Source organism: Mesoplodon densirostris, chromosome 1 (genome assembly GCF_025265405.1).
Source record: "Mesoplodon densirostris isolate mMesDen1 chromosome 1, mMesDen1 primary haplotype, whole genome shotgun sequence".
Classification (NCBI taxonomy): Eukaryota; Metazoa; Chordata; class Mammalia; order Artiodactyla; family Ziphiidae; genus Mesoplodon; species Mesoplodon densirostris.
The window spans coordinates 76,964,142-76,986,557 of record NC_082661.1 but is presented as its reverse complement, the minus strand read 5'-3'; the positions used below and the strand labels follow the sequence as shown (position 1 = coordinate 76,986,557).

Here is a 22,416-nt window from a genome sequence, read left to right as displayed (position 1 = left end):
GGTTCCTTTTAGACGTTATTTGGACAAAGGTAAAAACCAAATCCTAAGCATTCAGAAACTGGTGTGCCAGGAATACAAACGGCCATTTAGTAACAACAGATTACACGGGATTAGATGAGATCTGTAGTTACTTAACCTTCAAGTGTATCTTGCAGGGGATCAATCGACCTAGTCTTTGAATCTGGTTTCAGCAAAGTAACACATTCTAAGAGAAATGAACATCAAACACGTCAGAAAAATTTCAATAGTTGTCCATATCTAGATTTACAAGAAAATGCCTGTTAAATCCCTTTCCTATAGAAGTAATTGTTACTACACCTTGAAGATACACATAATGCTCAAAATAATTCAATGTCTTAGCAGATGTTAGAAAACACTGTAGATTACTTGAATGTTATATAACATTACAAATTTTACTTTTTGCTTTTTACAAGTATGAATAATATTTAGTTTTATAAAATTTAGCTTTAGAGATAGAAGCACATGACATAAAATTGATTTAGAGTAATCAATATTGCCACATACTGGTTAGCCCCCAAAACAAACTAATTTCAGTACCTAGAGTTTTTTAGGCAAAATGCTTCAATCCATCACTGTCATGGCAGCACTAAGACTGTGGTAACAGTGCATCGTGCAGTTCTCCCAGGTCATTTCTGTGTAGTGCAGGGTCATCCCAACACATTTATTTTTTTAGTGAAGCCATTATCTTTTTTCAAGAATATATTTTATTCCAAGTTAGTTTCCCAAGTTATGGGCAATCAAACCTTATCTGAAGCTTAACCGTCCTGTGTTTAGCATATAGTAGGCTCTATCAGAAAATAAAAATTAAATATTTAAAAAACTACTTCCATACACATAACATAGAGAATCCACAGGGTCAATCAAGGATTTAGGCAATAAATATATAGGGCATTTAACCTTCTTTTGGGGTGGTTCTTTTCATCCCCTTTAAACCGAAATACTTTTTCAAAAGGAAATTAATTCTATAAATATAAGAATATTATGGAAAATACTATTTAAAACTAATAGGATACATATAGAAACAATAGTGTCAAAAGAATTTTCTCAAAATAAAATACTGTGGATTTTCAGAATATGCACAATTCATTTATTCATCTGGTATTTACTGAGCATTTACTCTGTACCAAGCACTGAGCTAAGTCCTAGGGGTCCATAGATGAATAAGACATGATCACTACGTAAAAGGAACCCACATGATAAAGAGAGGCACAGAGTACACTTGTGAAGAAGCACAAGAGAACACCAGACCAACAGTATTGGTAGGGAAAGGCTTCCTAGGGAGGGTGTACCTGAGCTGCCCCTATAGGATGCATACTAATGTATTAAGTGGAAAATCAGGAAAGAGGCATTGCAAGCAGAATAACAAAAGGAACAAAGGGATGTTAGCAATAAACAGCATGTGGTCCTTAGAGAAATACAAGCATTTCAGGTTGTTCCAGCATATGATTTGAGGCAGGAGGTTTAAAAAGAGGGGAGGAGATAAAGCTGGAGAGGTGGGCAAAGATGAAGTCATGAAAGAAGGTTTCAGATGCCCTGTCAAGGAGCTTGCACTCAGCCGGTAGGCAACAGGCGGCAGCAAAAGTTAAGCCAGGGAGTGGCACAGCACACTACTATTTTAGATAGATTTTTCTGGTGTCTGTGTGGAGGAAAGGCTTAAATAGAGCAAAGCAAGGAGGGAAGGAGGCTGTGGTTATAGCCTAGGTAAGCAGCCACAAGCCTGCAACCTGGACTGCCCTGTTGGTCATAGCTAAGATAATGCAACCTCCGGAAATGCCTAGGAGGGGAAAATGCCTGACTAGATGAAGGGATGAAGGAGAAGAAGGGATTTTAAAGCAACCCCAAGTTTTCCCAGCATGGAGACACAGTTGATTAGTAGTGTCCCTAAGTGCATTTGCAAGCAGGGGAGGAGAAAGGAATGGCAGAGAGGTGGATAGGGCTCTGATCACCAAATGACCAAAATGGTTTCTGAATTATTAATTTCATGAATGTTATGATCTACATAGAAGCAAAATATGTTAAACAGAGTATAGAAAAGCTGCTTAAAAACATCAGAAATTAATAACTAAGAGGTTAGAGGGAGATACGTAACCAAAGCTGGGTCTTCCCAGTCTTTTCATATAAGCAAATTAATTGACTGATGTGGTATTAAATGTGGTATTAAAATATAATTACAATGTTGAAGTTCTTCATGCTTGAAGCAAAGTTGTCCCTTGATTATTGCTGGAAATGAGTCCAAGCCTTCGCAAATTGGAACTCTGAAACAATTTTTAAACAATATTACATATATTGTCCCTGCCATATACTGGTTCTGTGGCTTTGGGCTCAGACCCTCACTGTGCTTTCTCTGTAAATGGCTCAGCTACAGAGGATAGGACCAGCAAAGAGCTAGTGGCACAAAGACACTCAGCACTCTCTGGGAACACTAAACATTTGATTTGGCCAAGGGGAAAGACAAAAGCCTGAAAAGTCCCTGTGGGACCATGTTGAAGAGGGTCATGAAGGTCCAACTGACAGATTTATACTTACTTGGCAGGTGATTGAAGATTTTTTGAGCTGAAGATTTGGGGGATTGGAACTTTATTTTTAAAAAGTTATTCTAGTTATAAACTTGATGCATTGATTGCAGTGGAGAAAGGCAGAGGATGGGGAAATAAATTAAGAGATTATTAGGGCAGTTTACGATTCCAAATATACAGAGACAGTTGTATATATATAGGACTAATGCCCTTATTTTCCTTTATATGCAGCCAAAGGTGCTAAAGAGACAAATTTAAAAATAAAATAAAATAAAAATAAGAAAATACAATATGCAAAGACACACAGCCTCACTAGAAGTTAAGGAAATGTGAAATAAAATGCATTTGTTATACTATATAGCTTATAGTTTAAAAAAATTGATACAGCACTATCAGCAGGAATATGATGGGGAAAGTGAACTCATTCACTGACAGTGGCAATGCAAATTAGTTCAATCCTTCCAGAGAGCAAGCTAGCAACAATTATACTGTTTCTATATTTTTATCTAGTAATTCCAGCCTGAGGAAACACTCAAACAGAATAACCCCACCCCCCCAAAAAAAGTATTTATACTAAAATATTCCCAGTGGTTCATCCATAAACCTAAGAATTGGAAGCAATTTAAATGTCCACTATTGGTCCACGATTAGTACAGAACAGACTGGGTCAGGTGACTGGGGATACACTGGGTGGCACCTAGTGGAAGTTCTTAGCTTAAATACTTACTTATGACCTTATTAATGTTACTAGCTATATTACTTATATTCAGCCTATTTTGTAACATCTTTATTGGAGTATAATTGCTTTACATTGTTCTGTTAGTTTCTGCTGTATAACAAAGTGAACCAGCTATACGTATACTTCTATCCCCATATCCCCTCCCTCTTGCATCTCCCTCCCACCCTCCCTATCCCAACCCTCTAGGTGGTCACAGAGCACCGAGCTGATCTCCCTGTGCTATGAGGCTGCTTCCCACTAGCTAGCTATTTTACATTTGGTAGTGTATATATGTCCATGCCACTCTCTCACTTCGTCCCAGCTTACCCTCCCCACCCCCGTGTCCTCAATTCCATTCTCTACCTCTGCGTCTTTATTCCTGTCCTGCCCCTAGGTTCTTCAGAACCTTTTTTTTTTTTTAGATTCCATATATATGTGTTAGCATACAGTATTTTTCTCTTTCTGACTTACTTCACTCTGTATGACAGACTCTAGGTCCATCCACCTCACTGCAAATAACTCAATTTTGTTTCTTTTTATGGCTGAGTAATATTCCATCGTATATATGTGCCACATCTTCTTTATCCATTCATCTGGCGATGGACACTTAGGTTGCTTCCATGTCCTAGCTATTGTAAATAGTGCTGCAATGAACATTGTGGTACATGTCTCTTTTTGAATTATGGTTTTCTCAGTGTATATGCCCAGTAGTGGGATGGCTGGGTCGTATGGTAGTTCTATTTTGAGTTTTAGTTTTTGGGGTTTTTTTAATTTATTTTTTTATACAGCAGGTCCTTATTAGTTATCCATTTTATACATATTAGTGTATATATGTCAATCCCAATCTCCCAATTCATCACACTATTTTTAGTTTTTTAAGGAACCTCCATACTGTTCTCAATAGTGGCTGTATCAATTAACATTCCCACCAACAGTGCATGAGGGTTCCGTTTTCTCCACACCCTTTCCAGCATTTATTGTTTGTAGATATTTTGATGATGGCCATTCAGACTGGTGTGAGGTGATACCTCATTGTAGTTTTGATTTGCATTTCTCTAATGATTAATGATGTTGAGCGTCCTTTCATTATTCAGCTTATTTTATAAGATTATTGTTTCTTGCATTACTAAATGTGTGACTGAACCTTTGATAAAAATAATTATGACTAGACAACTTAAAACAATTCACCAAATATATAGTTCTACTATAAGATCAATGACTGTAACAGTGTAACTCTAGATATGGGAAGAAGCAACAAGAAGGAATCAGTTCCTGGACCATAGCAGACTAGTAAGACAGGCGGTCCAGAGGCCTTGGCTACTGCTAACAGGGCCTAGTCCAGCAATAGCACACTGAGTGGCCTATCAACAAAATCCTCGCTTGAACTGAGAATGAGCATTCCTAGCACTGTGGGACAAATTGGTCACGAAATGCCTCTCAAACCTTGGTCAAAATCATGACCAAAAAGTAGGGGATTATAAAATAAAGATATTGCCCACTATCCAGTTCTACAAGAATCAAGTCATTAGGCACTGCAGTCATGGACCTACAATACACCCTGAAAGGAATTCAGGGTGAAGATCAGGATGAGGCACTTTATTCTCCAGGAAAACTAGCTGAACCAGCCCTCATAGTTAGATATTTTCAGGAGAAAATTTTATGAACCCAGTTTTTTGCATCTTCCCAAACTTAGAAAAGCACTAAAAACATTAACTAAGATATCTATTCCTTGCATATAGCAGTAACCTTCTACCGAGATGTGTACTTGATTGCAGTATACACTGGCCTCCCATCTTACCTCTTTGGAACAGTCCACAGAGCTTTCTGAAAGACTGTCTCTTGGGATATAGTCTTGAGGTTGGGTCAAGTAAAATTTTTCATTTCTTTCTTACACTGACTATTGATTAATTTTTTCATCAATAAAACAAAAGATAGGAAAAAAAAACACAAACATACAAAAACCTTCACTCTGATTAAACTTAATTCTAGTGCCAAATATATGGAAATACATACACATGAAAACAGTAATTAAAAATGCAGAACACATAATAGTATGCACAGATTATAAATTGCTATATAAAATATATATGTGCATTGACTGATGTGATTTAAAAGCAATAGTGCTTAATATTCATTTGATCATTTTTATTAAGTAGACTGTTAATAAATAATTGCATTAAATTTTTTAAATTGTGAAGTGCTAAATATGTTTTCCATTCTAGCTGGAAACATCCAACAACTTATTTCAGTAATTATTTATTAAAGACTATTACTTATTATTATTATTAATTTATTCTAACATTAAAATAGCAGTTGCTTCTGATCTAATGGAGGGACCAGGCAAGATACCAGGTACAGCGTAATACATGCCATGATAGGGAGAAAGAGAAGAGGCCTTAATCTCATGTGCTTCTATTCACCAAATGAGATAAGCAATAAGTTTACATATAAGGAAACAATGAAACATTCCCTACAGTGGCGAGTGCACCAACAGAACTTATGAACTACACGTGAGAAATCTACAGTCTATTAGGACAATCCTCTATGTCTGCATTTGATTGAAATGTGCTCAGATTTTAAGCGAAATTAAATCATTGAAAAAAAAAGTAAAGCAAATGTTTTGATAATGTGTGCTTTCCTCTTATTTCAGACTTTTCCAGAAGTCAGTGGGTTTTGGGGTACATCCATTGGTAAGATACTCTCCACGGGCATTGCTTGGTGAGTCTGACATTTGAACATGGCAAGCATTGCCCTCCGGAACCTACAATAAAAAAGGGAAAATCTGGCATTACCCACGAGGACCTGGCACTTTTAGAGTACTCTCAAACATGGCTAAGATGCCACTACTACCAACTGGCATCTCCAGATAAATTTCTGCTTCCAGCTTTAACATCTGCTGTTGAGACCCTTGGTCACTGTATCAAGTGTATGACACAGTTAAAGACCATTTGTGCCCCACTGACTATTAACATTGAAGACACTTAATAAAAACCACTAATGTCTAAGAGGGTGCATCTAACATCATTTGCAAGGAATTAGTTAATTGAACTAAGGATGTGTATTTCATGCATTTGTTCTTCTGAGCAAAGGCCAGTTTAAATTAAGAGGAGCTTGAGAATGCCTGACCTTTCCTAAAGAACTACCAAGAGACTCTGAATTTAAAATGTGTTCTTTACGCTTCTTATGCAGTCTGCTTCTTAAAAGTTTTTATGTTTCTTCATATATCCGTGGCTAAAGTTGCTTTCCTAACATGTGCATAAATACATAAGTGTAATAGAAGCAGCATTGGCATTCCAGGATCAAATTACTTCACCTCTACTGAGACTTTTCTGGTCAAATATTTAAGCACAGTAGATTGGTTCATCCCAATCTACTGTAGATTGGTTCATCTACTGTTACATCTTTAAGCAGTAACAGGAAATGAAGTAGTCTAAGCTTCACTGAGGAGGCAGGAAAGAAATCCCTACTCAGAGGCTCAACAAAGGGGGAAGGGGAAGATTCTCAACTATCCTGAGTGACTACACACTCCTGAAGCCCTTTATGTTAGCACTGAATTTTTCCTTGCGTTTGAATGATATGTCTTCCTCCTAGTAAATATACAACTATGCTACCCACTTAGGGAGTCCAATTGGCCTTGCTTTGTCCATTTTCCAGTAATACAACTACTCTCTTCTTTGTAAAACCAATTCCACGTATTTTAAACGGAGTAACCATGTGATCCAAGCTGAGCTCACCAATGACCATCCAGGGCCGCTTCTGCCAGAAAGCCATGTGAGACGAAATTGACATTTGGGGATACTTAGCTTGTGGAACTTGGGTCTTGAGTTACCCGTGATTATCTCACCTCTGTGTGGGAAGAGCCTGTCACAGAACTGGAGGCCTAGACATTTAAGGTCCTAAATGTTTCTCAAGTTGCATGAACCAAATAACTTTTACATTCATCTGAAGTGAGTTTCTGTCACTTACCTCCCCAAAAGTTTTAGAACATTATCCATTGCCTTTTTAACATTCTTTCTGTATATGCTTTTTTTAGTTGAGAAGCATTTTAGACATAACTTACTTTTTATTAGCAATCACATAAATACAGGGATTGTAGAATGTAGAAGATTTTGCAAACAGTGGAGCTAGGATGGCCACTGAGGGAGGAATCTTCTTTGGGTCACCAAAAGAAGCCCATAAGCACACGATGGAATAAGGGGACCAGGCCACCAGAAACATAAGTATCATTATCACAGACATCTGTAAAAGAAATCAATATTCGCCAAACCCAATATCTAAAATATCAAAATAACTAATATACCTTAAACTGCATGAAAAATTACCTGGATTGGAACTTGAATAAATTTATGTTGTTGAAGACACAGAGGAAAAACTGAATTTTTCCCCTCATACTTTGCTAATGTGCCTGAGGTCATCTATGATAACAAGAGCTTGTGAGATGGATATACTGGTGCACGAATGTAAAGAATGCCCACTTTCCTTTGGTGAGCTGGGGAGAATACAAAAGCTGGCTTGGATGACAGGCAGAAGGGCCCACTCCTGGCCCACTAGGAGTAACTGTGCTAGGGACTGCTGGTGTTGCGCTTTCTTTCTCTCATCTGCTAATCTAAAAAACAACTTTCTAACTTTCTAAACTCAATGTGAAAAAAAAAAAAAAGTCCTCTATTGAGTTCAGTGAATTCTCATACAGGCCATTTGAGCTTGGTATATAATAAATCACATATAATACGTACAGTGCAGATAATTTTGTAAAGGAGTTACCCTTACATTTTGTTTGAATGAAATATAATTGTACATTGCTCCCTCCTGATTGCCCACTAAAACGATAGAAAAGGTTTAAAAAGACATAAACGCATAAGGTCTGAGAACCACAGATTAGACACCTTTGTAAAAGTTAAAATTGAATAACCATTAGACAAGTGGCATATTACTTATCAGACCTGAGAATGATTTAAAAAAAATTTTTTTAATTTTAAAGAGCCAGGAATGAGGGAAAATCAGGTACAGATGAATCCACTCCACAGAACTACAGAAAGTCTCAGGAATTGGAGGTGACCGTTATGAATGTGGGGCTGCACTTGGAACCTAAAACACAAAAACTCATTAAAATCTGCAAAAAGAAGCAGTTAGACTTCTGAATCCCCTCTCTATTCAGCTAGGAAACAGCCCCCTCTCCCCAGAAGAATCCCAAGGGTCAGTATAAGAGAGGGTGAAGCAGGGAAACTTGGGACTGGGGGACACTGGGCTCAGCTGAGAGCTGGTGTACTGTCCTGAAAAGAGGGGGGCTGCACGCTGTCCCTTCCCTGCACTGAGCCATGAGAATGTGGGTACACAGACTTGTACCTCCTACCCAGAAAGGTGAAAGAATCTTCTCTCCTTGGAAACTGACCAGCCCAGAAGAAAATACCCACAGGTACAGATCATTAGAACCCCCCCTCTCCAAAGACATATCCCAGTGAAAGAGCACAGCGAGAGCTCACAATCAACTTTTTAGCGCATCACTCTTAAATATGCAGGGACAGTCACTGATCACCAGACATTAAGGAAACACGCAAACTGACAGGCAGAGACCAAAACAGTGCAGGAACTCGGGAAAAAAAAATATGTGATGAACAGAAGGAAAATGTAAATATATACACAATATCACCACAGAAATCAGAGAAGATACACATTCATTAAACAAGAACAGGACACTATTAAAAAGAAGTACAGAGTATAAAATAATGCTTCCATCTCATCTATAAAAGTGAAAGCAGAATTTTTAAAATGCAATAGGAAGGCTGAAATGCATGGTCAGCCAGGGTAAGGGTGAGGTAAATAAGGTGAACTGTGCAAGTGCAGGGTCATATCTTGTCTTTATTTAATATTTTATATTTTGTTCAATGTGGATTTTCTACATAAATTTTGATTTTTTAAAATACTGCACTAACTACTTGATTTTTTGATTACTGAGCTTTTTGGCACCTGCTTAAATTTTGCACCCCAGGCTTGAGCCTCACTCTCCTCACCCAATCCCAGTCCTGGACATGGTTCAGGAAATCTCTCAGAAAGTAGAAACAGGGACTTCCCTGGCGGTCCAGTGGTTAAGACTTTGCCTTCCAATGCAGGGGGTGTGGGTTCAATTGCTATTTGGGGAGCTAAGATCCCACAGGTCTCCCGGCCAAAAAACCAAAACATAAAACAGAAGGAATGTTGTAATAAATTCAATAAAGACTTTAAAAATGGTCCACATCAAAAAAAAATTTTTTTTTAAAGAAAAAAGTAGAAACAAAAACAAACAGGGGACTTCCCTGGTGGTGCAGTGGTTAAGAATCCGCCTGCCAATGCAGGGGACATGGGTTCGAGCTCTGCTCCGGGAAGATCCCACATACCGCAGAGCAACTAAGCCCGTGCACCACAATTACTGAAGCCCGCAAGCCTAGAGCCCGTGCTCTGCAACAAGAGAAGCCACTGCAATGAGAAGCCCGCACACCACAACAAAGAGTAACCCCTGCTCACCACAACTAGAGAAAGCCCATGCTCAGCAATGAAGACCCAACATAGCCAAAAATAAATAAATAAATAAAAACAAAACAAAAAACAGAAATAATGCAGGAGAGAATATTTAAGAAAATTAAAAGACAAATCCAGGAGATTAAATACTCAAATAAAAAGAGTTCCAGAAAAAGAGAACAGAGAAAACAAAATGGGAGTTGAAACTCACCAGAGAAATAATACAAGGAAACTCCCAGAAGGGAAGACCTGAGTCTCGACATAGAAAGCATTCACCCTGTACCCAGCACGTGGGTGAATAAAGAGCCACACCAAGGCATATCGGCATGACATTTCAGAAAACTGGAGACAGAGAAAATCACAAGCTTCCAGAGAGAACGCAGATCACCGGAATGCTGTCAGCCTTCTCAATAGTGACACCTGAAGCTGAGAAACTACATAGAGTAATGCCTTCAAAATTCTTTGAAAGTCATTTTTCTACTTAGAATTCCGTACCAAGAAAACAATCAGTCAAACATGATCGTAGAATTAAGACATTTTCAGGCATGCAAAATCTTAAAAATTTGACTTCCTTGTGACCTTCTCAGGACTCTATTAGAGAATGTGTTACACCAAATGTGAAGGAGTTAACCAAAAAAAAAAAGGGAAGACATGCAATCCAGAAAATGGGCGATCTGACCTACAAGACAGGCCAAAGGCATTCCCAGCTGGTGACAAAGGAGATGTGGGGATGTTGGCTACCTAGGTAGTCATCCTAAAGAACAGCCAGTGTAGACTAGGGCGAGAGATCTGGCGGGTGTCAGGAGGGTAGCGCCAAGAAAAGGATAAAGTCGACCTAGTCTCTGATGTATTTGAAAATACTAAGAGGAGACTGAAGCTTCTGGTGGAGAGTCCAGAGATGAATTAGTGACAGGTACACAGAAGAGTCAGCAAACAAAGCTACAAAGAGAGAGAGAGAGGGAGAGAAGAGAAGGGGAGAGAGATGAACGGAGGAAGAGAAAGAGAAAAGAAATGAATTGTGAACTCCAAAGGGGGAAAAGTTGTATAAAAAAAAGAAATATAAATCATGGAGTTTTACAGAGATTTTCAATAAATAAAATTTAGATAATCACAATAATGTAAAATTGGCTCTTCATCTAACCAAATATTAACATTTTACTGATAAGATGAGAGATGAACGTTGGTGGGGAGGAGCAGGAAAGGTTGGTGGCGTAAGAAAAATTTTTTGTCTATAGTAGGAAATCAAGAAGTAACAGCAAAGAAAAATACCTAAAACAGGGCTCCCCTGGTGGCGCAGTGGTTAAGAATCCATCTGCCAATGCAGGGGACATGGGTTTGAGCCCTGGTCTGGGAAGATCCCACGTGCCGCGGAGCAACTAAGCCCGTGTGCCGCAACTACTGAGCCTGCACGCCTAGAGCTCATGCCTCGCAGCAAGAGAAGCCACTGCAATAAGGAGCCAGTGCAACACAATGAAGAGTAGCCCCTGCTCACCACAACTAGAGAAAGCCGCGTGCAGCAACAAAGACCCAAAGCAGCCAAAAATAAATAAATTTATTTAAAAAATAAAAAATTACCCAAAACAGCAGATAAGCACATCATTTAGAAATACGGAGGCCAACACCAGAAAAAAGAGCCAGAGAGTAAGAATGGGGAGTTGGGGAGAGGTGACTGCAGGGGCCAAGGAACCATGTCCATGTAAAAGCTTGATTACAAAACCTTTTTAAGGATTTTAATGTCTTACCTTTGTTACATCTACCTGATCTGACCAATCTCTGTTGAGATACTCGGTGCAGTTACTAGTAGCATGATGTTTAATGGATCGAGTGACATGGTAATAGCAGTAAAACATCATTATCAAGGGCACAATAAAATTTATTGCAACAACCATCATGGTGTAAGAAACAAAAGATCTGAAAGTAAGAAAAGGAAATAATTAAATCATGACATTAAATCACTACTCATTTAATATACTAAATAGAGTAAGGGAAACAGGATAATTATCAGAAATAATACTGGCACTGTCCAGCAGTCATTATATTATTAAATAGCTTAGGAAGTGCATTTGACTTTGAGTTCATTTGGACTAGGGGTTGGCAAACTATGACCTGTGGGCCAAATCCAGCCTGTCGCCTGTCTTTGTAAATAAAACTTTATTGGAACCACATTCATTACATACAGTCTAGGGCTGCTATCACAGGCAGAGTTGAATAGTTGCAATGGAGAAAATCTTGCCTGTAAAGCCTAAAATATCTATTTTTTGACCTTGCACTAAATCTAAAAAGTTTTAGATTTAGTTTGAGAGTTAGAAATTTTCTATTTGCTTTTCTTCATAATCTTTCATTTCTTTTAATAAACTAAATTACCCCCTTTTCCCTGGTAAATATAGGAAAGCATCACTGATGAGCAAGCAAATCCTTGTAGCGACTGTGCTTTTGCTGCATAATTCTCAGGAGATGCTTTATCACCAGATCATCTAGAAAAGAAAGCCTGGACTTTTGTCAGATCTGCACACTGTCTAGCTCCACTAACACTCCTTTTCCCCATCAGGTCCTACCTCTAAGGTGCGGATATTGGAAGGATTCTCTGTTTCGCCTTTGCTGCCAGAAGTTAGAGGAAGGAACAGAGCAGGGGACAAGGGGAGCTGGATGGCCTTTCCTTGCAAATAAGCATAATTCACTTTTCTCAATTCATCTCTGCCGTAATCATATCATCTATACCAAGGAAGATCTTTGTCATCTCTGTATGAGAAACATTTGATCTGACCTTAAATTTGAAATGGTGAGAAAATGTCTACACTAGAAGCATTTGATTATAAAGTGTAAACATGTCTCTTACACATCATTTTTCCGCCAGTTTATGGTACAGGTGGCCCCAGTAGGATCTGGGGCATAACTAGCCCACCCAACAATAGGCATCAAAGCCCAAAAGAGGCCATTGAACCAGGCCCCCAGAATCATGCTGATGTAAGTGTTGGTGGTCATTCTTCTTCCTATTAACAAACATATGGAACATCAAAGTCATTTCCCAAAGATGTGATTCATATCTTCATTTTGTTTTAACTGATTATTCAAAGTTGTCATCAAATAGATTCTTCACAGAGCACTTTAGTTCACACAAAGCCTATCTACATGAATTCACATTCTGAAAAAAAATGACATTTAAGCTGAAACCTGAATGATAAAATGATCAGTCAGACGATAGAAATGGAGAAACACTAGGGAAATAGCATTTACAAAGACCCCAAGTGGGAAAGGGTTTGGCTAGTACCCCAAAGTGAGAGGACCCCAGACCACACTGGAAAGGTAGCCAGGGGCCAGAATGCATGGGACCTTGGAGGCTGTGTTATGAAATTTGGGTTTTATTCTAGGTATAATAGAAAATCACTGAAACCTTCAGTCAAGGATTATCAGAGAAATATGACTGACTGTGTTGCAAACCATTACATTTACATTTTGAAGTGAATGTGTATTGAGCAGTACTTAGGCAAAAATGGGTTCATTGAGAAAGCTGAGAAAAGTGCTGTACCTGCATCAGGACAGCAGATGGTCAGGTATCGATCCACAGCCACAACTGTGAGCAATCCAATACTTGCCATTCCAAAAAAGATATTCAATCCAGCATAAATCTGAAGATTAAAATTGGAAAGATTCCACCATTCTACACATCCTCCCAAGAGACATTTACACTTTTATCCCACTGCTAAAATATATTTTAAATACACTGAGTGTTTTTTATTTTACTAATTTTAAAATATATCATCTATTGTCATATTATAAGTGGTTTAATAAAGGCATTTATAGAAAATGTTTTGAGACTTCATTAATTAAAATAAACTTTTTAAAAAATGTTAAGGCTTAAAGTAAAACTTCTATACATACTCTGTGGAGTGCAAAAACAAACCATAAATTAAGTGCAATGCATATAACCAACAAAAGACTGCTATTCAGAAGACAGACAATTCAACAGGGGGAAAAGACAAACAGAAAAATGTGCTATTCACACAAGAGGAAACCTGCATGTTTATGACATAAGATGTACAATCACACTAAATCTTGAAAGAAATGCTAATTATAAGATACTATTTTATATCCATCAAAATGCTACAAATTCAACAGTCTGACAACCCCAAGTGTTGGAGAAAATGTGGAGTAATAGAAGTTCTAGCAACTGGCATAACCATTTTGGAGAGAAATTTGTCCACATCTGATAAAATTGAAGATAAACATTATCTACAACCAAACCATTCCTTTCCTAGTAATGTATCTAAACTCTCACACATTGCAGAAAAAGACATGTATGAGAACAATTTATTGAAGCCTTGTTTGTGGTTTAGAAAAATTGGAAACAGAGAATTCTCTGGCAGTCCAGTGGTTAGGACTTGGTGCTTTCACTGACGGGACCTGGGTTCCATCCCTGGTCGGGGAACTAAGATCCTGCAAGCCAAGCCACACAGTGCAGCCAAAGAAAAAAATAAAAAATAAAAAAAAAAAAACCCAAACAACCTGAAGCACATATTGCAAAACATTAAGATTTGACAAAACTGGTTGGTGCACACATGGGTATTCACTACTCTCTACTCTTCATTTTATTCTCTATAGTTTTAGAGCTTAAAATAGCTAACTGTTTTAAAAAATTAGGCCAAAAGTCATTAATGCAAATTAATATTAATTTATTTTCTTGTCAGTAAAAATCATAGTAGGTATAATCACCAGCAATTCTCATGGAGAACTTTCCATAGAAAAAAATCAGCAACATGTAGTTTAACTACATTACTTAGATATTATGACATAGTCATTAAATATTTTATTGTTTCAAATGAAAGCAGAGTATTTCTTTTTGAATTTGAAATATGTAAGTTTTTATTTGAATATGCAAATGTTCACTTTTCTTCTGTAGTTGACTGCTAATTTTTTGTTAGTTTAGTTTTTTCCTTTGAGTTGGGGAAATCTTGAAAATATAATGATGGCGACTGATTTCATTTCTCTTCTTAAAGAATATATTTCCCAGTCACTCCTGAAGCCATTTTTATTAAGGGCACTATATCTATTATCCTACATAATCTTATTTGATTGAAACGCTTGGGATTTTTTAAAGACATTTAAATGTACATTTTCTTAATCTACTTTATTTTGCTTTGATTCTAAAGATCTCCAATACCTGACATCCTGCATATCCAAACTTCCAACTTCCATGCAGATCTGAAGCAGCAGACATGGGGTAGCCAATGCTACTGACCCCTATATCAGTAACAGCCAAGTTAATGATAATTGCATTTGTGGGTGTCCGAAGCTCCTTGTACTTAACGAAGATGCCCAGAACTATTATGTTGCTGAGAACACTTATCATACCTGAGAACATAAACAAAAAAATCACACATTTTGTTTAATTTGAATGTGTAAAAGTAGAATCAAATTAAATATTTAAGCTCCTTCAAAAATATAGCAAATCCATTTTGGTTCGTTTATTTGAAGAGCTTCAGCTATTCTTCAAGCTAGTTGTAATATCTTCACAGCCCTTTTGTAAAATAGAAATATAAAAATTAAAGCACAAAGAATCTACCAACTGCATAAACCAGCACCAAAGACTGGTGTTAATGTCATCACTATTGATCACTCTGTCCTTGGTATTATTCCCTTGCATGTCATGATACCACCACCACTGATTTTTAGGATATACATATGATCATACAATCTCCTTTGGCAGCTTAATTTTCTCATCCTCCTTCCTGAAGCCTGAGGCTCTCCTTTCTCTATAGTTTCTCAAGCCTCAGCTATCATTCTATCCTAACAGTGCTTCCGTCACTTTCCATCCCTGAAATATGCTCCAGTCCCACATCCCTTTTCATACAATTCATTGCCATTAAACATTAAGCATCTACAGTATGTAAGATCATATGACTGTTTCAATATCACTTGAAACTCAACATGTTCAAATCTAAATTCTTCATTACACACACACACACACACACACACACACACACACCCCTATAGAAGAATGCACACTGCAAAGTTTGGCTATCCAGAGAGGAAGTTGGACTGGCTTTCAGGTCCACTGAGAAGCCTCACAGGCCTTATCACCCTAGTCAAGTCTCCACAGCCTGGGATCTGACTCCTAGCCCTGCAGGTCCAGAAACTCAATGTTGTCGGTGCCCCAGAATTGGCTGGATTCAGGTAGACTGATGACTGAACTTCTTAATCTGAATGCCAGTGTTTTCATTTACAAGAAATACTGTTGAGTGGACTGGATGTGCACGTTAGCCTGTTTAACACTCCCTACATGCAACAAAGGATGCACACACTTCCCATAAGCCAGATGTGGGCCATATTAGGTTCTAACAGCTGAGAGAGGCTAGAGCTATTACCAGATTCCTAGGGGGTAAAGGAGGGGTAAGGAACAAAAGGAATAGAGTGGTGTTCACCATCATGAAGAGAACTCTGGTGATCAGCTCCAGCTATTGCCGGAGAGAGGGAAGGTTTCCAAGCACCAACACCCAAATGTATCAGCTAAGGAAGAACTTCTATTATATCTTGGCACCTTGGTCAAAACTTCCATTCAAAATCCTGTTATACTAATCTTCCAGGTTCCTGTTCTTTCCTCCTGCATGCTGCTGGCAGAATAAACTTTCTATAACATAGAATTAACCAAGGCTGTTCTCAAAACCTCCAATACCCCCCAACGTCTGCAGGATGAAGTCCACATGTCCCAGCCTGGTATTCCAGGCTCTTTGCCTCAATCTGTTTTTACCCTCTCTAAGTAAATTTTCACACTTGTCAGACAAGCCCTCCATCTCATTATTTATCAAATGCACCAGTCTTGTGGTAAATTTCGACTTTCATTTCTCCCACTTGGAACACCCTACTCCTTTCCTCTACCTTTCCAAATGCTACCCTTCAAAATTCTGTTCAAGGCCAATTCTGCCCCAAAGACTTGTCCTCTGCATAGTATCCTCTCTTCTCTAAATTCTCAAAGTACTTGTTTATATTATACTTTATCTTATGTGATGCTATATTATTTAATTCATATATGCCTAGTCTTCCTGTGTAGATTTTAGGCTTCTAATCATTTCTATGTTGTATATATGACATATAGCAGATTTATTTAATAAACGGACAACTAAAACTCATATTGCTTAATGTCTATTATTCCTGCAAGCATAACTAAGGCAATATGATATCAAATTTGATGATTCTTTGGCTCAGTATTTTTGCATCTAGTATTGTAGCTCCAAAAAGTTTAGTGAATTGAAGAATCTTTCTGGGCTAGTTACAGATTTGATGATTTTTAAGTCAGATAAAAACACAGTGCAGTAAATTTTTGCCTACCAAATATGCAACCAGAATAAAGTAATTGTGCTTTGGGGGCGGTTTTAGATATAACAGGGCGAATGAAGTAAACAATTTAGCCCTTTTTCTATTTTCTCTGCAGCTGTCTCAAGCACTCTGCTTTATTTCCTAGCTGTAGGTGTTTTCTAATGAGTAGACAATAGATCACTTAGTAGTTAGGTCTATGTTCAGTTAATTTCCCCTTGGCTTCTGTGGCTCTCCTCCAATCTCTTTGGCAGATCCTTCTTAATCTACTTCCTGGCCTTTCTTTCTTCATCTCTACCTTATTAAATATATGCATTGTCCAAGTTTCTGTCCTGGACCTTCTTTGTTTTCACATTCAATATACACTCAGTGATTTCACACAGATCCAAGGCTATATGCTGTTACTTTCCAGATCAATCTCATAAAATTCAAACTCATGTGCGCAGCTTTCTACGGGACTTCTCTCAAATGGAACCCAGAGATCTTCTCTCTTGACCCAAACATGTTCTTCCCCAGATGTGCTCCCATCTTGATGAATAGCTTCACCGTCTATCCAGTGGCCCAAAAGAGAAACCTAGATGTCATCTTTGATGCTCCCTCACCTTCTCCCCCAGTCTCCACATCCAACCATCAATTCTAACTTCTAGCTCTTGAATGTGTCTATTTCTATCTCCAATGCTACTACTTCCTCCTCAGAAGTCTTTTTAATCTTAATCACCAGGGGCCACCTACCTGGTCTCTTAGCTACCACTACAGCACATTTCTAAAATACAAATTGGATCATGTCATTCAGTGATTCCCCTATCGCCTTTACGGCTTAGGTCTTTCATTAGCTGGTACACAGGCATCCTCTCAGCCTAATATCTCTCATGCATCATCCTACAAGTCACCTGTAATGAATCTATTTCAGATCCTTAATTCGCCATGCCCTCTTGCTCCCCAGCATTAACTGGAGAAAGGGAGAGTGCTCAAGTTGGTAACATTTGTAAGAGCTACAATCTAAGAGAAATATTAAACTAAAAATTAAATTTAAAATGAAAAATCAAAATAGGCTCGTGGTAAAAGTAACAAATGAAATAAATGCTTTGACTAAATTCTTTTCCTCATAGTTTTGGTTTCGATTTGGACATTTAAGTGAGTTTTGTTAAAGGGGAAGATTGGGGGGCCCAAAGAACAATAAACGTTTGAACAAAAGCATAAAGAAGTTAGATATGCTCCCTTCAGTTCATCTACTAAAAACTCAAACAACACGTACTCATAGTATTGATAAAACTGATCCTTGTGGTTATACCTGAGGGTTCTAGAGTCGAAATACCTGAGTTCAAATCCTGGCGTAGCTACTTAGTAGATGTGTGTGTTGGAAAAGTTATTTAAACTCTTTATCTGTAAACAGGGAAAATAAAATTTGCTCACTGAATTAGCATAAGGATGAATTATTCTGTACATGTAAATATTTAGAACAGTGCTTGGTATATACCAAGTATTCCAATAATAACATTAGTAGTGGTAGCAGTAATAGTAGTGGTGGTGGTGGTGGTTGGAGTAGTAGTAGCAGTAGTAATAGTAATTCTAGTAGAAGTCATCATTGTCGTCATAGTAAGATTACTATTACTATTACTGTTACTGTTACTGTTACAGGGGTAAGAACCAGCAAGAATATTTTCTTAACAGGAAAATTTATTTGCATGCTTCTTTTGCAACCAGATCAAAAAAGATAGCTTTTCTTGTTCATCTACCAAAAACTAACTAAACCAAAAGTTTGTATACAAAGTACTTCTATATAATTGTGATAAGGAGCTGATCTCTTTAAGTAGCATATTGTTTTCTCCTTTCTGTTGCAACACCAAAAAAAAACCAAAAAACCAAAAAGAAAACAGAATTTATCCAGTGCTTGTCATACAGAGGTATTCAAATGAAGTTAGCTGAGGAACCACATTTTCTATCACAGAAGTAATACTCTGTGAATTATGGGGAAACTAAGCAATTATAAAGAATAAACTGGGTACAGTAGGATTTGTTATGTTTTTATTCTACTTTTGAATATATTTGAAAATTTTCATGTCAATCCAAAAAATAATAAAGTTTCTTCTAAAACTCATTACTAAGCATAAAGTTGAAAATGAAGTGACTGCTAAGCATAAAGTTAATACCACAATTCAACCTATACATAAAAAAGGTAATCAGAGAACGTCTATTGTCAATTTCCTCACCCCTTTTTTTTCAGCCAACAAGTCTTTATCTTAATCCAATATATGCATCAATGAGTGTGTGTATGTGGGGAGAAAGAAACATTTGTCCAACATATACTGTATATATCATTTAGGTAGATTTGTGCATTATTTAGTTTTACTTTTCAAAACAATTGTGACAGTAGCTTATTCTTATCCCCATTTTACAGATATGAAAATGGAAGAACAAAAAATTTGCTCACTGTTACAAGGATACTAAAAAATGAAAACCAAAGCTCAGTTTTCCAATACAGCATTCGAAAATGAGCTCAATTTACAAACTCTGTCCTCAGTGACAATACACTCTGCTCTCTCTTTTTACGACTTTAATTTCCTTTCCAGGATCTTTCGATCTTAACTAGATTCCACCACCAAGGACAAAACTACAGAAAGTATGTATGAGAATAGTAAATGCTAGAAAAATACATCTTTGCCATGGTGCACACTATTCCCCAATAAAAACTTAATTTGACAATGTAATAACCAAACATATGGATAATTACTCATTTTATAGAAAACTTTTCTCAGCCCCATTTCACGGCTCTCACTGCCTATCAAAATTCAAAATAACTTGTTATATTAAGCACCATTAACAATGTTTCCATTTATTCTTTCACCTACATTCTCTTTTTGATCTTTACAGCCAGGAAGTAGAGCAAGTATTATCATCCTTATTTATCACATGAGCACCCCAACTGAGAATGGATAAGTGACTTGTCAAGGTTGGCCAACAATATAGAACTTGAAACATTATCTCTGAACCCATGCTTTTTCTACTACCTTATGCTGAAAACCTCTGCTTTTCTTCACTTATTCAAAAACAAAATAACTGTTAATGGAATAAACATCCATACCTGCCGTAATCAAGTAAGCTGCAACAATATTGTGTTCAGTCTGTGAAAAGGTCGAGCCGTCTTCACTCTTAGAGTCTGAACTGTTGCCTAAATTATTCCTTAGCATTTTGGAGGGACGATATCAAGATAGCCTTCATAATGGGCCTTCAATATCTATGAAATGTCTCAAAAGCCACCTAGGGAAGAATTTTCAGAACCAATCATTTCCACTTAAGACCTCAAAGAAGGGCCTTTTCATAGAGGCCCTCCCTTAACAAATTTAATTGGGCTAAAGAGGAAAGGATTTTTAATTCCCAGAACAAGGGAAAAGCTTATTAGCAAAATAAAGAGAAATAACAAGCAATACCCATTTTAAGCAATTAGGGCATCAGCTTTATATCCAAGGAGATTATCAAGTGCACACATCCCATTTAAACAATAAACAGACTCAGAAAATCAGATCAGGACCTGATTTAACTGATTTCTGCTGGAAATCAGTTTCAAAATTAAGAGCCGGACTTAGTCCTCTAAAACTATTCAGATTAAGGTCCCTGTTTTCTGTTTGACCCCTTCAAGTTTTCCATTTCAATTCCTTTTGTTTTTTCCATAACAATTTAAATCATTAGAGATAAGTAAAAATGTAATCTCCCCCATCCTTCCAAATTTTACTCCCCTAATGGTAATAGTATTGTTCGGTGTATATTCTGCTTTTCTTTGCTTATAGAAACATATATATATACAACTGTTTGAGGTTTCTTCCACTTTTTTTTCATTCTTTTCAAAAAATGGGGAGCTATGTATATATAAAATCATTCTGTAATTTGTTTTCCCCTAAAGCCATACCATAAATTCCAGGTCAATAAAGCATGGATATAGCATGATCTACTTTACAATTCACCTCAGTTCATTTATTTACCCTACACTTTGATATGCACAAGTAGTTAATCTGGTAATAATCATAGCATGCACCAGCAAAGTATCTAGATTCAATAATTCATCTTGTAAAGTACTGGGCAATTCTAATATTCTGGATTATCTTGTTATAACTCCAAAAGTGGGTAACATAAGTGGGTGACAATCTAATACGAACATTTATTGTTAGAATAATATATCCCTATACCTTTTTTCCTCATATTCTTTATGCCATGTAATATTATAAAAATCTGATTCTTCTCAATACTGAATTTCTAAAAATCAGTAACTTTACAGAAATGCTAGATGCACCAAAGTTAACAGTGTAAGCATATAACAGAACCACTAGAGGGCTATATTTACCCACTTAATTTAATTTTATAAATCTTAGAATGGCACAGCAACAAGGGACTGGATAATCCTTTTGCCTCAATTCTCAGTTATACACATATATAAACTGAAGAAGTTGAAATCAAGTTGGTCGATCTGTCCCAGATCCCATAGCTACTAGTACTCAAATTTGTATAAATGTAATGAAATATTTGTAACTGTATCTATACTAGGAAAGTGAATCTCTTTAGTATTCCAATATCAAAATATTTTCAAATGACCCTAAAGCAATGAACATAGTACCTAAGATGACCTCTCCCTGTTAAAAATCTATGGGTTGTTAGGTTTTAAGTCTTTTTTTTTTTTGCATTCACCATTCACTCAAAGTTTTTTGAGTTTACTTTGGTCCATACTCCCTTCCTTTTCTGTAATGGATTATGCCTACTTAGTTTTAGTACCCATTTAAATTTTCCAGAAATAATTATTTCTAAGAACTGAAGAGGAGAGAGCGGTTCAAGATGGTGGAGTAGAAGGATGTGCACTCACACCCTCTTGTGAGAGCACTGGAATCACAACTAACTGCTGAACGATCATTGACAGGAAGACACTGGAACTCACCAAAAAAGATACCCCACATCCAAATACAAAGGAGAAGCCACAGTGAGACGGTAAGAGGGGCACATTCACAATCAAATCAAATCCCATAACTGCTGGGTGGGTGACTCACAAACTGGAGAACACTTATACCACAGAAGTCCACCCACTGGAGTGAAGGTTCTGAGCCCCACATCAGGCTTCCCAACTTGGGGGCCAGGCAACGGGGGAGGAATTCCTAGAGAATCAGACTTTGAAGGCTAGCGGGATTTGACTGCAGGACTTCAACAGGACTGGGGGAAACAGAGACTCCACTCTTGGAAGGGCACACACAAAGCAGTGTGCGCATCGGGACCCAGGGGAAGGAGTAGTGACCCCATAGGAGACTGAACCAGACCTGCCTGCTAGTGTTGGAGGGTCTCCTGCAGAGGCGGGGGTGGCTGTGGCTCACCGTGGGGACAAGC

At 37.5% G+C, this 22,416-nt stretch overlaps 1 protein-coding gene across 1 annotated transcript; it reads right to left on the bottom strand.

The window, feature by feature from the left end:
* Nucleotides 1–5,901: 5,901 nt before the first annotated feature.
* Nucleotides 5,902–20,243, bottom strand: RRH (retinal pigment epithelium-derived rhodopsin homolog). Its single transcript, XM_060088501.1, has 7 exons — nt 20,138–20,243; nt 14,906–15,096; nt 13,274–13,373; nt 12,584–12,737; nt 11,490–11,658; nt 7,316–7,494; nt 5,902–6,016 (listed from the first exon to the last, which is right to left on the bottom strand). Exons 1-7 carry the CDS (start codon nt 20,241–20,243, stop codon nt 5,902–5,904), a joined length of 1,014 nt encoding a protein of 337 aa, XP_059944484.1.
* Nucleotides 20,244–22,416: the final 2,173 nt, after the last annotated feature.

Bases quoted from the DNA above. Each gene is read 5' to 3' on its own strand.
- RRH (XM_060088501.1), bottom strand. From the start codon at position 20,243: ATGCTAAGGAATAATTTAGGCAACAGTTCAGACTCTAAGAGTGAAGAC. The intron at 13,374-14,905 runs GTATTGGAGATC...TTTAATCTTCAG, and splicing joins TTGGATATGCAGGATGTCAG to ATTTATGCTGGATTGAATAT. The intron at 6,017-7,315 runs GTAAGTTATGTC...TTTTTATTGTAG, and splicing joins TATGTGATTGCTAATAAAAA to GTTCCGGAGGGCAATGCTTG.